This window comes from Schistocerca nitens, chromosome 1, assembly GCF_023898315.1.
Source record: "Schistocerca nitens isolate TAMUIC-IGC-003100 chromosome 1, iqSchNite1.1, whole genome shotgun sequence".
In the NCBI taxonomy this organism is placed as follows: domain Eukaryota; kingdom Metazoa; phylum Arthropoda; class Insecta; order Orthoptera; family Acrididae; genus Schistocerca; species Schistocerca nitens.
The window spans coordinates 16,428,884-16,444,153 of NC_064614.1; the positions used below are offsets into that span (position 1 = coordinate 16,428,884).

The 15,270-nt window shown below is 41.4% G+C and overlaps 1 protein-coding gene across 1 annotated transcript in view; it reads left to right on the forward strand.

Moving 5' to 3' along the window:
* Positions 1–15,270, forward strand: part of LOC126240604 (paired box protein Pax-5) — a 790,874-nt gene that overhangs the window by 215,856 nt on the left and 559,748 nt on the right. The window contains 1 exon segment of the mRNA XM_049947937.1: positions 4,093–4,125. Within this exon segment, the coding sequence (XP_049803894.1) occupies positions 4,093–4,125 (33 nt within the window).

The window sequence follows — 15,270 nt, forward strand, 5'->3', positions numbered from 1 at the left end:
AAAACTGAGACTATATCTGATATCGCTGACAGCATCTTGCAACAATAAGTATTGCTGTCGGATGCGCTTTGTGATTTGACGATTCGAATCAAGTTACGGTTTCACATCCTACGAGGTGGCGTGTGAGTTGTCGACCTATTTTTGCCAGTGTTCATTATTGTCCTGTTCATTATTATTTGACAATATGCATCGAAGTATTAAAGATGATCGAGTATTACACCAGCGTTAAAACAGCTGTGCAACCAAAGAGCTTACTCGGTCGAATTAAATAATATCACTGCTCTGCAAATTGCTGCCATTTTGTGTTCAATTAGCAATAAGTGCTGTAAGAATTATGATCGCTTCAAGTCTGCAGATGATTTTACGTGCTCCACTAACAAGAACTGCAAACTGTAAGTGATATTACGTATATCTTTCCAATCAAATCAATAAATTCGTGTTTTACGAGAGCTGTTTAACCGAATGAGTTGTATAATAGCAATCCACGGTATGCGTACTCTGTTCTCCGAGCTGATGCGTAAGTTTGTTTATGACTTTTCATACGTAATTTAAACGTTAATATGAGTTCAAGGTGTTCTTCGTTGGCGATGTTACGCTGCATTTCAAAATGCACAGACTTTTTATGACACGTTTCGAAAGACATAGCGACGATTGTAATTCTAAATAGCCTAAATAGATTTCGATAACGATACTTGATTTCGGTGGAGAGTTTAGGTTCATAAATATGGAATCAAAACTGATGGCTATCTCCTGGATAAGAAATTGAAATTTGCAGTTTTAGTTACTATCACCGAAACTCTCTCTGTTTCGATAGATCACGGCGCATTTATTAAAGATAATCGTCATCGTTAGGAAGCTAGTGTTGCGAATCACAGCCAAAGTTTTACAATTTATGCTCTATCCATTACGCCTTTAATTTGATTTTCGGTATCGCCTTATTTGATAAGAGCACAACTTTAAGTTCAACTGACAGCTTAAAAATTGCGCAAGAATGCTTGGCTAACAAGGGGAGGCCGCCAACTGTGAAATTCAGATTCGATTCATACTGCGCATAATAAAAGCTCATGGCCAGAGGTGTAATGTGGCAAAGCACCAAGATGCACTTCTCAGCCGTTGAGAAAATCGACAGTTAAAAGAAACCGTTGCGGTGAAATACTCTCTACGATTAGTAGTTATCTACAGCGTCGTGGTGCAGCGGTAAGCGCTCGGGTTCGTAATCCGAAGGTCGCCAGATCGAATCTCGCGCCATGCAATTTTTTTGTTATTAGTTTTTTGTAATTCATATATATATATATATATATATATATATATATATATATATATATATATATATAAACTATTAATGAATTGCTTATGCATGTTGGTGAAGGCGGATCGCTCTCCAATTGTACCGCCTCCATTTTTCCGTTTTTTTTTTTAACAGGGTGTACCAAAGCTCTCCCGTCCGCACTGATTTTCGACGATGTTATAAGTTGCGCTAGGGACCGCATCTAACCTTCTTTCGAAGTTAGCAGGCAACTACGCTGTTATGCGGCGGCTCGTTTCGGCCCATTCAACATCTGTCCTTCAAGTGTAACGAGCGAGTAACGGAGTTTATATTTCATACCTGCCACAGCGAATTTGTGTTCGTGGGGTCTCTATTCTAATTCGAACGTTTGACTTACACTATACGTATTCGTTTCGGAATATCGTTTCTACGTCTTCCGTTAACTATACGTGGTTAACATTATGAAGACAATTAATAACATTTGTGAAATACAACTTTGTTTGCGGAAAACATAATGATGTTCCAAGTCGCCAATTTTTCCACGACAAACGACTTTCAACAACTTATTATATGCATAATTGTTGCAACTGATTGCCGGGATATATATATATATATATATATATATATATATATATATATATATATTTGAATTACAAAAAACAAATACTAAATAAAAAAGTTTGCATGGTGCGAGATTCGATCCGGCGACCTTCGGATTACAAACACGAGCGCTTACCGCTGCGCCACGACGCTGTAGAAAATTATTAATCGTAGAGAGTATTTCACCGCAACGGTTTCTTTTAACTGTCGATTTTCTCGACAACGGCTGAGAAGTGCATCTTGGTGCTTTGCCACATTACACCTCTGGCCATGAGCTTTTATTATGCGCAGTATGAATCGAAACTGAATTTCACAATTGGCGGCCTCCCCTTGTAAGTAACTTGTGAAACTGATTATATGTCAGAGAATCTCTAATATTCCAATATATCCACTGTATATTCCAGCGACTGCACTAGTTTTATTCCAAGTACAGTGCAACATTAAGTTTCATACTGTTAAATAATCGATTGCACGTTATGTCAATAGTAATTATAGTAACAGGATGCCACTCTCAAGATTTATTACTCATACAGAGCAGACCGAATTTGCCGTTGTCTTCGGCGTCTATAATTCAACAGTTTCAACGGTTAATCTTTTCTTATCCTACGACCTAATTATTTCTACAAGTAGGCCTGATTTGTAGCACGGGCGTTAACAGTCACCGTCTTCTGATATTTTATTTTCATACCAGTCAAATCGTTTGTTACAGTTTTTAAGTCTGTCAGAAATCTTAGGTTACAAGTTTGCATGTATGTAAACATTTTTTGCGACAATCCAAGTTTTGCATAAATAAGTCAGTATCAGAAAAGCTTTAGTATTGTATAACTTAATAGTTATAGAACGAAGACACTGTGTTACCAGAAGAGAACAGAGATTTTGTTTTGTACTTCCGTGAACAAAGCACAGTCTCGATCATGTTATTTATTTCTGCGACAGTTTTCGTCGAGTTACACCATCTTCAGATATGAAAGATGGAGACAGTGATGGGTACCAACAGCACCAGATGGTGGAATTTGTCAAAATCGGTCATCCTCTGCATATTTTAGATCTGGAAATGGCCTAAATCAGCTTAATCCGGTCATGGCAATAAAACCAGTTTCATAGTTTTTTATGTGTTAGCTTTATGGCTGGCCCAGCATTTCTATTAACCCCTGGGCGGTGCTCTTGGCGATGCCAAAGCATTTTATTTGTAGGCAAACTCATCACGAGAACATTGGGTAGAACGGACATACGCAGAAATAACAAGATACATGGATTTCTGGAAAAAGATGGCTTGCAAAGAAATATGTTACACCTCTTGCAATCAATGATGTCAAACATAATTTTTTTTTAAAACAATCGGCACTAAGAAAGAGTATTGCATACGCTAAAGTCCAACAACTATCGGCTTTCTTACATGTTTCATTGGTAATGTTAGTAAGTTGCATAAATATAACATTTTTAAATGTTTGGCTGCGTTCAGACAGATAATTTACATTTGTCTCTAGTAAAGTCAATTAATTCTAAGTTTTTCTTAAATAGTCATATTGTTGTTGTTGTTGTTGTTGTGGTCTTCAGTCCTGAGACTGGTTTGATGCAGCTCTGTCCATAAATAGACGGATATTTTATGTTAAAAAAAAACTCTGTGGAAAAGTAGAAATTTTAAGTTACTTTTATAGTCTGTAATAGCGTTCTGCTTTTGAATCCATCTTTTATGTGTAATCGGGAGCAGTCGGAAATGACGGTATTTTAAAGAGGGGGAATCTGTTACGCATAGTTGCTTATAATGTAATCATAGGCGTACATCTTATATTGTCCTGATTTGTGCATTTTTATCAGCAATGCATATTTTCTAATTGCAGAATAGCCTCAACAAAATAGTGTGACGTAAATGACTCAAAAGAAGGTGTCTACATTACCTGAATCACTAACGGTAACACAACATATTTTGCTGAACTCGGCGATTTCAGGAGATCTTCAGTATGTTGCTGTTATGCCATTTTCTTCGCAGAGTACCCGCCAAAAAAATTGAATTTTGTGTTTCCCATATTACCTGTACCTTACGCCAGCGATGATTCAGTTATTTGGTTTTGGCGGCAGAAGCTCTACTAGTAACGTATCGTCTTTCTGTTTGTTTGCACCTTTGCCTTGTTGACTGCTGCGCTAGTTTTATATAGTTAGAGCTGTGTAGAACTGCACGCTTGCACTGTTGCACGCGCATGACACGTTGTGTTTTGTTTTTGTAGAGGACAGCGGAGGGCACGGCCTGGGACAAGAGGGTGAGTCCGCACACCACCCTGCACCCTGCACCCTGCACCGCGGCCGCCAGTAAGTGCGCGCGCTCATGACACTCACGTAGACGCACCACACTTGCATGCGCACCGCTCCCATTGTCTCACGCCACATGCTTTTTTTTTTTTTATCGTCCTTACTGCGAGAGATCCACAACAGTCAAAGTGGGTTCTGCGCGGCTGCTTCTATTGTGTCTGCACGTCCAATCACGTAACGCGATTTTATGTCTCTCTGGCAACGCTTCAGTGTTGCCGAAACACGGGTATGGTTTTGCATGCAGTACTGAAGGCAGACTTTAGCGCTTTGCAATTGAAAGCTGTCGACAGCGCTGCCAACTGTGTGGGTTGTACTGTCCCCGTATGCAGTGTAGTGGTCAACATGGACTCAAGCGAAGTTGTGTTAGCGCCTGTGATTCGTAGGAAGCTGTGGGCGCATTGTAGAGCTGGAGTGCATACACTATCATTCGCTTGACCAATCATTGTTATTAGCAGCCATGAAAAGTAGTAACTCTACAATCTCGATAGGGATAACAAAGTGACTAACAGCTGAGGCGATATCGCCGGTTCACGGCAGTTCGTAACCATCCTTCCTGTTTCACGCGCTACGCGTTAACGTGCAAGATTGACTTTCCTTTGTGGGATCGTAATAGCTTTATAACCCCTAGCTTCACTCATTCTGCCTCGTAAAAGGAACGCATCCTGCAGGGACGCAAGGCACATAACAACATGTCACAATTTTGTTACAGGCCGCAACTGTCATCGTCAGCTGTGTTGTATCTAGGGAACTAGTGAGAGTGGGGTGGCGCAGGCATAATCACGTGTTATGAGCGCCATGCACGCACTGTACAAAGGTGTCGTACTCGTGAAAGAATCGCCACCTCGAGGTATTATACGGCAAAATGTTCTGTAGAACGTGTAGACCAGATACACTCTACGGCTTTAGACTTTCCATCTTTGTTTTTAAAATCTTCCAATAACAGCGATTGTCGATTTCACAAATTTTAGATAGAAAAATATAAGCGTTAAATCAAGCAATGTTTTTTATTTTCATTACAGATAACTTTTCAAAATTTCGAGCTTGGAATATGAAATTATAGAACGGGTTATTAGAAAAACGGTTGAATAGTACACAAAAGCCAGTGAATTATATCTCACCTAAACTTCTCATTCTCCTTCCGCGCAGTCGCTCATAAGCAATATTTTATCCAGTCGTTTCGCTGATAATCTGTTACGTGACAACGTGCTGCCTGCCCCTTAAAATAAACGCTCCGAGGGTGCTGATGTGAGTAGATATGCCAGGCATTTGTTGGCTAGCATACGTAACTGGAGAAATAAGACCGTCATACCTTCCCATTTCTTTAAACTAAAGGATTAGCCTGCAGTAATGACGTAGGTCTTACCAAATAAAGGCTCATTACGTCTTTTTGATCAACCAGAGAATGTTCGGAAGGGGCAAATTTTTTTCTATCTTTTCCAGTATTATAATGACACGGAAAGTCGTATACCGTTTCAAGAGCACAATCGCTATCTGGTACGCTGCTATTGGTGCCAGCGGCAGCAGCAAGATTAGTTGCTGATAAAAGCCGTATTATAGATATTGCCCTAGCACAAGATCTAGGATACCTGGAACCCTGAAAATGCATATTTTTCAATCTGTGGTTAAACAAACAGCCAAATGATTATCTTCAGTTTGTCAATATCTGCTCTCTATTTGCTTGTTTAAATCTATTTTACTGTCTCTACTACATTGCTGTTAGGTCAGTCATCTGACTTTTTGAAACCATATATCAGTGCTTATAAGGCACTCACCTTTAGTAGAATTTTTGCTTATTCTCACATAATGCTCATCTGACAGCTTTTCGGTCACGTGTTATACTGGATTCTAAGTATTAAGCAACAGTTTAATCCATAAAAATATTATAAATGCGAAAATAACTCTGTTACCTTTTCACGACAAAACCGCTGAACCGATTTGGCTGAAATTTGGAAAGGAGATAGCTTGAAAGCTGAGGAAGGACATAGACTACTTTACAAAGTGTGTAGTGCAAGATATTTATTTATTTGAAGAATATTAGGTGAATCAGGGGAAAATATTTACTCTTTGACTTTTGAATTTTATCATAATCGTGAAAATGCTTTCATTGGTTGGTATGTCCTACACAATACGATTCAAGGTAATGAATGCAACGCTTATATTCTTCTCATCGTGTTTAATTCGTACTTTCATACGATAATATAATTGCGAAGGTTATCTTTGTCCGTTTTGTTTTCACGACTAAACCGCTGACGGATTTAAGCGAAATTTGATATAAAATGGCTTGAAATCTGAGGAAAAAAATAGGCTACTTTATAAAGTTTAAAAACATCGACCACTAAATGATACATTAGAGAAAAGAACAACTTTTTCCGTCGGTGACCATAAACCATAGTAAAAATTATTTAATTTGCTGCTTATTGTATAGCTACTGTGTATACCGCATCAGGAGTTGTGACTATTCGAACAGGCAGTCATGCAAGGGCAGCTGCTGTTATTACATATACAATAGCTTATTTACTAAGCATCAATCATCATAACATAACTACTGATATGCAAGTTGAGCAACGGGTGACAGCAAGTACCCCATATTTCTAACGCTGAAAGAATAGGTTGTGCCTTTGTATTTTTAGTGTCAAAATCTAGTGTACAGTATAACCTAAACCAGTCCGTGCGGCCGTAATTTAGGGTAAATAGTAAAAACTTAATAAATCATTACAAGATCTTTCGATACGATACCTTCTATGAAATATCGATACGAGGAAAAATATCAAGTGAAAAGTTACGGTAGAAAAGGTATCGGTATCTCGATGAAAATGCGCGACACTATATCCGTGTATTTACCGTAACCCAGCTAAATATGGACAAGGGGAATGTATGTATGCCTCACGATGAGGTCTCATGGACGTAAAGGAAAGTGTTGTTCCAACTCTTGCAGCAAATGAGACAGTAAGACATTTCGTATGACTGTCCTCTCAGAAGACGGAGTTTTAAAACACGAGTAAGCAAGCCGACCCAGTACGCGATGATTTCAGCCCGGCCTGCGGAAGAAATTCATTGGACAGGGAGCGAGTAAGGCCCATCAGATTCTCAGTATTGTTACAAAATGTCAATATAATGACCGTGTGAGGGAGAATATTGACGTATTGTCAGCGCTAGAAATATTGACGGACAGTATTGATGCCGACCTAAATGCTAAATATCACCAAGGTCGAGCGATTTAGACTTTTAAGCGTTTTAAAATGAACAAAAATGATAGCTTAATTTATTTAATGTTAGAGAAGAAACCCACGACTGTCCGATAAGTCAAGAAAAAGTATGTTTGGACAAATATTTAAAAAATTCTACCTAATAGCGTTCCAGGATATTAACACCCTCTAATGACGTGCCTATGGCTAAAAACCGCAACCGACTGGTACTGCCTATCTCATTGCATTATTTTGTTTTTCTGTTCTTACTCGTACTAACATTTATAAATAATTTTCGTGCGTTGTGGACGTATCAGAATATTGCAACTGTTGAAACTGAAGGTATTTTATCATCAATTACCTGCAACTAGTTTCTTTTATAGGCGTTATTCTTAGATGTGTGACATCAAACCTACAAATGTTTGCATTTATTTACGTGTCTTGAGCATTGTTGCTTTGGTAACGCCGTTGCACAATTTGGCAACGTAAGTTTTTAAGACAGCTATTGTGAACCATGTTAAGGAAAGAAACAGATTTCATGAACCACAACAAATGTAAATATCTGAAGAATGGGTGGCCATAAATGAAACGCGTGTTTTGAGGCACAATTTGTTGGCGTGACGTGTGAGAGAAGGGGTGTTATTTGTATCCGTGTGTTATTCTGTAAACATTTAACGTCACGGACGCTTTAGTTTTCACTTCATGCGCTAAGAGCGCTGCCGTCGCGTCACGTGACTAGACGGCCTGCGAAAACCATAGGCAGGCGGGATGCAGCTAACGCTGACGTGCATGCAGGCGGTATATCAAAAGTTACGAGACAAGCACCGTGCGCACATGGCACGAGCTGCCTAACGTGATTTTTTTGCGCTCTATAGCGGCAGTTATCGCCTTTATTTAGCTTGCAAATCACACAGTTTGTTCACGAAAGTGGACGCACATAAAATTTGTACGTTAGCTAGCTCTGTTATAACGCACGTATCCAAGCTTGACCATATGCTATTCATGCTGATCTGTATTTGGTACACATAAATAAAAACGTCAATATCCGCGAACGTGTAATAAAGCAAAAGCGAAAGATACTTACCAGTCACACAAGAGTCATAATGTACTATTATTTGGTAAGAAAGTAAATATTTACTTTAACAAATATACTTAAAAAAAATTTATGAAGTCGCATTTCCCAAAACAGATGTTGCTGTATTGCCATACGTTCCTTCCTTAATCATGATCAAAGAGCGAAACTGGAATTTCAGTGACGTTGTTAAAAACACGGAAAAATAGAAAAGCTATGGGTAAGTGATTACTGTCCCTTCTGCAATGGACTGGTGCCGTGAAGACACATCGGAATTGATGTAGCTTGTGTACATGTTAGATTTTGCCTTTCTCAAGCTTGCATACTGCCCCATATCTCATTTTTTCCTCGCGAATCTGCTGGTAATAATTGTCCCATATGGCTGACAATGGCAAGCGAAAAAATGTTGAGTGTTGACACGCTGCACTACATGCTTTGTGAACAATTTGGGTCTCGATCGATTATTCAGATTTGTGACCATTCCCTCGAAGCTGATTGAACGTTGAGGTTAGGTCTCTTCCGGAATCGAATTGGAACGACTTAAAAATTCGACGTGACGCAAAATCAGACAAGATGTTCAAATGGTTCAAATGGCTCTGAGCACTATGGGACTCAACTGCTGTGGTCATTAGTCCCCTAGAACTTAGAACTACTTAAACCTAACTAACCTAAGGACATCACAAACATCCATGCCCGAGGCAGGATTCGAACCTGCGACCGTAGCAGTCGCACGGTTCCGGACTGCGCGCCTAGAACCGCGAGACCACCGCGGCCGGCGACAAGATGTAGTAACGAATTCGTTTTACGCTGTGGTTATTTAATACTCATGTTTACTGGTTTCTCGATGAAATGTATTACAGTGCATGGACAATCTGTAATGGGGACCATGCTGAATCTTCACCAACGCTTCACTTTGATGAACCCTTTAACAAACTACCCAGCCTTTGGTAAAGTTCTAAACTACATGACAAGTCTTATATAAATTTACGAATAACCCAATCAGCTTGATGCAATTATAGACAGAGCTTGAAGATTCTCTTCTTAAATTTGTATAATATCAGTTCTATTAATCGGGCTCGGGTGAACCATCCCTAAAAAGGGGCCTGACATAAAAATCCAGGATAATAGCAACGGGTCTAGTACATAAATCCCTACTGGGACCCTAAATTTCTGACTTGACTGCGAATTCATTCCGACGGTAACAAGAGTTCCGGTGCCCCGGGCATGTAATAATGCAAAGAGTACTCAGCAATAATTCCAAGAGTAAACAATACTCCCCACAACGTAACATTCTCCAAATGAAATTAAAAGCCGCACAGCACTGTAAATTAGTAAAATAATCATCACATTATCATTGAAATCCAGTGAATTGCTGTGAACGAAGAAATCCTAAATATATTCTGAAAACACATATACAGCTATTGCGCCTTGTGATATGACTATTCCTTTGATGAAAATGGAACACATTCAGTTCAACCAATCTGGCCTGGCGCAATAAGGACTGAACAAAAGTCTGCATTCGACACAAGACAATGCCTGATGCTTTACAAATTTATTTCAAATCATCATTTTTCTCTCTAACAGCATACTGTATGTGTACTTCGTGCTGCACGGGCCATTGTTATATACTGTCACCGCCCACGCCGCCTCCTTCCAGGTAATCCACCCCTGGCGGCTCAGTAGCTCGTAATCGTTGAGAATATATAACATGTTTTATAACACAATTAATAACTTGATTTTCCCCCATTTGCGATCATTATTCCATCACTGAGCAGGCATTTTTAATGCATCGCCACAGCCTTACTACTTTAAATGGAGACACAGTAAAGCGCATTTGCGGCGAATGTAGTCGGATCGTCACAAGGGAGATGAGACGCGGTGGAGCTAATTGGTAGTGTGGGCTGTGTCGCCATTCGGGGCAATGGAACAGCCACTTATGCCCCTCCCCAGTTCCGTAATAAATCAACCCAGGGTCTATAGAGTGTGGCTACCAAATGCGTTATGTCAAGCGGCTGAAATCATGCGGCATAGATGTATAAGATATCGTTGTGTCATTTATTCCTTCTATATTGCTACTGTCTTTTGTATTTAGGAGCCGGCCGAAGTGGCCGTGCGGTTAAAGGCGCTGCAGTCTGGAACCGCAAGACCGCTACGGTCGCAGGTTCGAATCTTGCCTCGGGCATGGATGTTTGTGATGTCCTTAGGTTAGTTAGGTTTAACTAGTTCTAAGTTCTAGGGGACTAATAACCTCAGCAGTTGAGTCCCATAGTGCTCAGAGCCATTTGAACCATTTGTATTTAGAGAAGAGGGCTAATTTGCCAGGGCAAGCGAATAAAGTAGCATTTGTTATCAATATTCCGTCTGGATCGTAATTTGTCAGATCATCTTCTGTAGTTCACAAGTATCAGATAGCATCGTCATCTGTCAAGACTGCATTTATTGATTGCGAGTCGGTATTAATCCTGGCTTGCGACATCATATTTTACACGAAATATGTTTATTGTATAATTTAATTCAATGGATTCTGATCCAGACTGAACACTTTTTTATAAGAGCAAGATGTATTTATATTGAACTGTGCGAGACTAGTGTAATACGATAATAAGAATTTAGGAAATTTGTCAGGGCAGCGGGCTCTGTCATTTCTTTTGTTTGCGATCAGCCAGCCACACTTCCCTGGGCTCGTATTTTAGCCTTAGCAGATTTTCGAACAAAGCAGCGAAAGAGGTGACTTGCAAAATAATCGTTGGACCTATTCTTGAATACTGTTCGTCTGTTAGAATAAGCGAAGAGAGATAACAGATTCAAGAAGAGATGCATGATTTTTCTTCGATTTGTTTGGTGCATGTCACTAAAATTCACAACGAACGGGCAGTGGGAGACGCCACAAGAGAGACGAAATTGCGAGAACCCACGTTCCGAAATTATTGAAGAAACACAGTATTTCCTCCAGCACTACGCTACAACTAGGGAATTTCCGGCGCATACGGACGAACATCGACTCTTTTTCTTTTTCTTGCATACCTTCCATGAAGGACAAACAATGAAGTGAGTGGAGGGTGAGGGGAGACGGGTTGGGAGAAAAGATGCGGTACAGTGTGTACCCTCCGTACGGTGACGTGTGGACTGCGGATGATGGAGATGCGGAGCTAGAGGTACGACTTGCAAGAGGTAAGCGAGGGGGTCACGGAGCGCACGAAAGGCCAGTCCGCTGCGAGGTTCCGACATCGGGAGCAGTAGTGGTTACACGCAGCGCCGGGCTGTGATCGGTCGCCCCGGTGCTCCCCCTCGGCACGGTGAGTCAGAGACGGCCGCGGCGCGGTGTCGGCTATTAGTCTGCTTTACAGCGCGTTTTGTTCCGACGCGCAGCCGCATCCGTCCCTGGTCGGCGGTCGTAGCTCTCGCTAACGATATCATTTTTCCCTAATGCGCGTCGTCGCGAGCTTTCATATGCTCTCGAACGAGCCCCGTACCGGCGGTTATTTATTCGTCCATTACCGCGGGCGGACCGGTAGATATTTCAGCGGCAGTAACCCCGCGTAAACAGAAATCGAGTAATAATCGAGTGTTAGCTCGCAGGCGCGCCGTCGGAAATTTAATTATAGATCTCCGTTCCCGGAGGTGTCAACATGATTTAGGAGTCGGGCACCTACCGGCGAGAGGCGTTCCATTTGTCTGGCCGGCAGCAGGCGCGCGTTTCTAACAAGCGGTCGCCGGAGATTTATGCGCCGCCGGGCGTGGTCCGGCGTCGTCGCCGGCGCCCAATAGGCTCGTTACACGCGTCGGCGCGGCGTCGGCAGAGGGCTGCGATCGGAGAAATACGCCGGCCCGTCGGTTCGTTCTAGAGACGTCGCAGCGTGATCAATTACAGGATTTATGGCACTCTGCAGAAACCTGTTACGTGCCATTATCATTTAGAACATATGCGACGGCCCGTCCGGCATTTTTGCGGTAAGACAGCTAGTGACTCGAATTCACTGGCACAGAAGCGGGCAGCTGAAATGGTCTGCGTCAATAAGTACGCACAGATTCATGATTAATGCTGTGCTTCGTGAAATAACGCATTATTTATACATGTCTCGGCGGCTGTCATCACCAGATACAAACTTACTGCTTCTCGAACGAAATCTGTGTCAGTATGCAGCATACCCTTTTCTGAAGCTGGCCGTTTTTGTGCATTATTTTCAGAAGTTTCAAGTGTGGTTTTGGCAATAGCAGTGGCCAAAACATGTTATTTTATAAAAACAAAATTTCACCAAGCGAAGTACCCAGTATTATTTGTTAAATTCCACAGTGACCGCGAACTCATTTCAGGGATTGAAGGTGTCGGCAGAAGGAAGTACGAACTATGTAACACGCCCGGGGGTACGACTGGGTGGGGTGGTACCCTTAAACTGTTTGTCGATTCGTTGCTTTTCTTGACCGTGCGCCCTGTCCACACCACGTACCTGGTAATCCCGCGGCGGTCGTACTGTTCTGCTCCACACTGCTGCTGGGTTGCCTGAAATTATTTATCGAAATATGTAAGCATTTATCGAAATATGCAAGCGAATAAGGCGAGCCACTCAACGTTAAGCACAACACTGTCCTACGTCTGGTATGAACATCTGTATTCTGAGACGATATGGAAATCACAGGTTGCACTGTTTACACTATAAGTCGTAAATGTTTATCCCAACTAACAGTCTTGATGATTATCTGTCCACTTGGACGAGCGTACGCGTACCGAACACGGCGCGGATGATTGTTGTTGATGCGGAAGCCGAATGGTCGCACGAAAGTTCTTACGCTCGTCACGCATACACAGATATTTAGTACCAGTCCTCCTAGACACTAGTAATAAATTTTATCACTGTTCACAAGGTTAAATTTACAGTTCACAATTCTTTAGTTGTACGAGCGTGCGCGTAACAGTCGCGGCGCGGCTGATTGTTGATTACGCGGAACGCGATGATCGAACGGACGTCCTCACGTTCGCTACAAGACACTGGCACTTGACTGCACTCTTTTGTGGTAACTAATTTTTTTCTGATTACATTAGTTCATTCTGGGAGACCGAACACGGCGCGGATGATTGATACTGTACGGTACGACACGCAATGAGAGGATGCACAAATAGGTTATCAGCAGCACTGCTCATTTTTAAATTACTTCTTGACGCACTTTCCTCTGAATCATTTACTTATTTTATCACTTTACTACAATAGCACTTGTAGCATCACTTCAACTTCCATACTAACAATGCCTCTCACATGCAGAGCTACACACTACGCAACAGTTCCGTGTCCGGTGCTCGATTCACAGACGCGGCTGCCTGCAAAGATACTCCGCAACCAAACCAGCGATATGACAGTAAGTTTACAGCTACAAGAGCGTATTTCGTGTTAGTACCTGTTATATGTTCGGCAAAATTCACAGACAAGGTAAGGAACACAGTGGCCAAGAAGTTTATACAGGATATTCGGAAATCCCTATTACAAACTCCTAGGTCTTACAGAGAGGAGTTAATACGTAAAACCCATGTCCGGAAACGTGCCGTTTCCGTTCTACGACGGTTTCAATTCTTATGTTTAACCTGTCCACCTCTGCTAGGGGAAAGAGAAAAGTCTCAGAGTTACTTGTCCTGGTATGCAGTAGGGTATACAGGATGACGTGTACCACGTCACTTAACGTCTGCCTTACTACGAGACTCCTGCAAAGACAGAGGAAGATCTGCTGGCACGAGTTCTGGCCGTTGCACTAGAAATTTGAGAGACATCACGTGGGATGGAGAAAGTGTACTACAACATGCATCGTAGGCACAATGTGTGCAACAACGTTGGTGGTCGCCACATCGAGCCGCCGTTGTAACGCGTCAGTACTGTTCTTTACGTGCAGTATGTTGGATTCATTTTTGTTTTGCAATAATGTAAACACGTAAGGTTTAAGTGGTTAATACAGACAAATGTGGTTAAGTGATAAATGGATGTTTCGTAACGTTTCCTTTCGAATTGTTATTGATGACAAAGTGACACAGGACGGAGTGATGGTTGGGTGCAGACGACGAACCGACTAGAATCAGGAATGCAAAGGAACTCAGCTATAGTCTTTTCAAAGGAACCACCCAAGGATTCTCCTGAAGACGTTAAAAAAAAGTTATGATTGCGTAACAGCTCCCGAATAGGCTATCAAGTGAGAACACCGAGTCAATTATCCTAATTAGAGCAAATCGAGAGACCTGTAGACAGCCGTTATCCCCTAACTAAATTATGTTCAGGAATCGAACACAGACTGAGTTTAATACAAACAGTAGTAATAAGAACCCTATGTCAGGGACTTCACAGTTTCCATAGAAAAGAAGTTGATTTAAGCATAGTGCCGTTGCAGAGATTTAGTTAGAAGCGCACCAATGGTTTCGAAAGTGGAAGTATTATAAATCACAGCTGAAGACATGACCGTATTCACTCACGGAACGTTCAGACTAAGTTTTGTATACTGTATCTCAGCCCAGAGATACATGTGTCGCTTAGCTGTAACTTTCAAACATATGAATTTCACGTTGCAAGTTTTATTCCTTTCCTCTCATCACAAAATCGTACACTAACATGTCTCAGAAAGTATTCTAGCGATATGCCGACCATATGCATATGTCATAGAGTCATTATTTGATAGTATGTATTAAAGACGGCGTAGCATTAATGTTGATACGTGTACATTATGGCGATCCAAGAGCACTGAAGAAATTATTGCTACAGTTCTCGAATGTTACATTTATTGCTTTATCATTCAGTAAATAATATGTTGCTGTAACTGAGCAGGTAAACTGGACCACTTAAGATACTGAAATGTATTATGTGGTT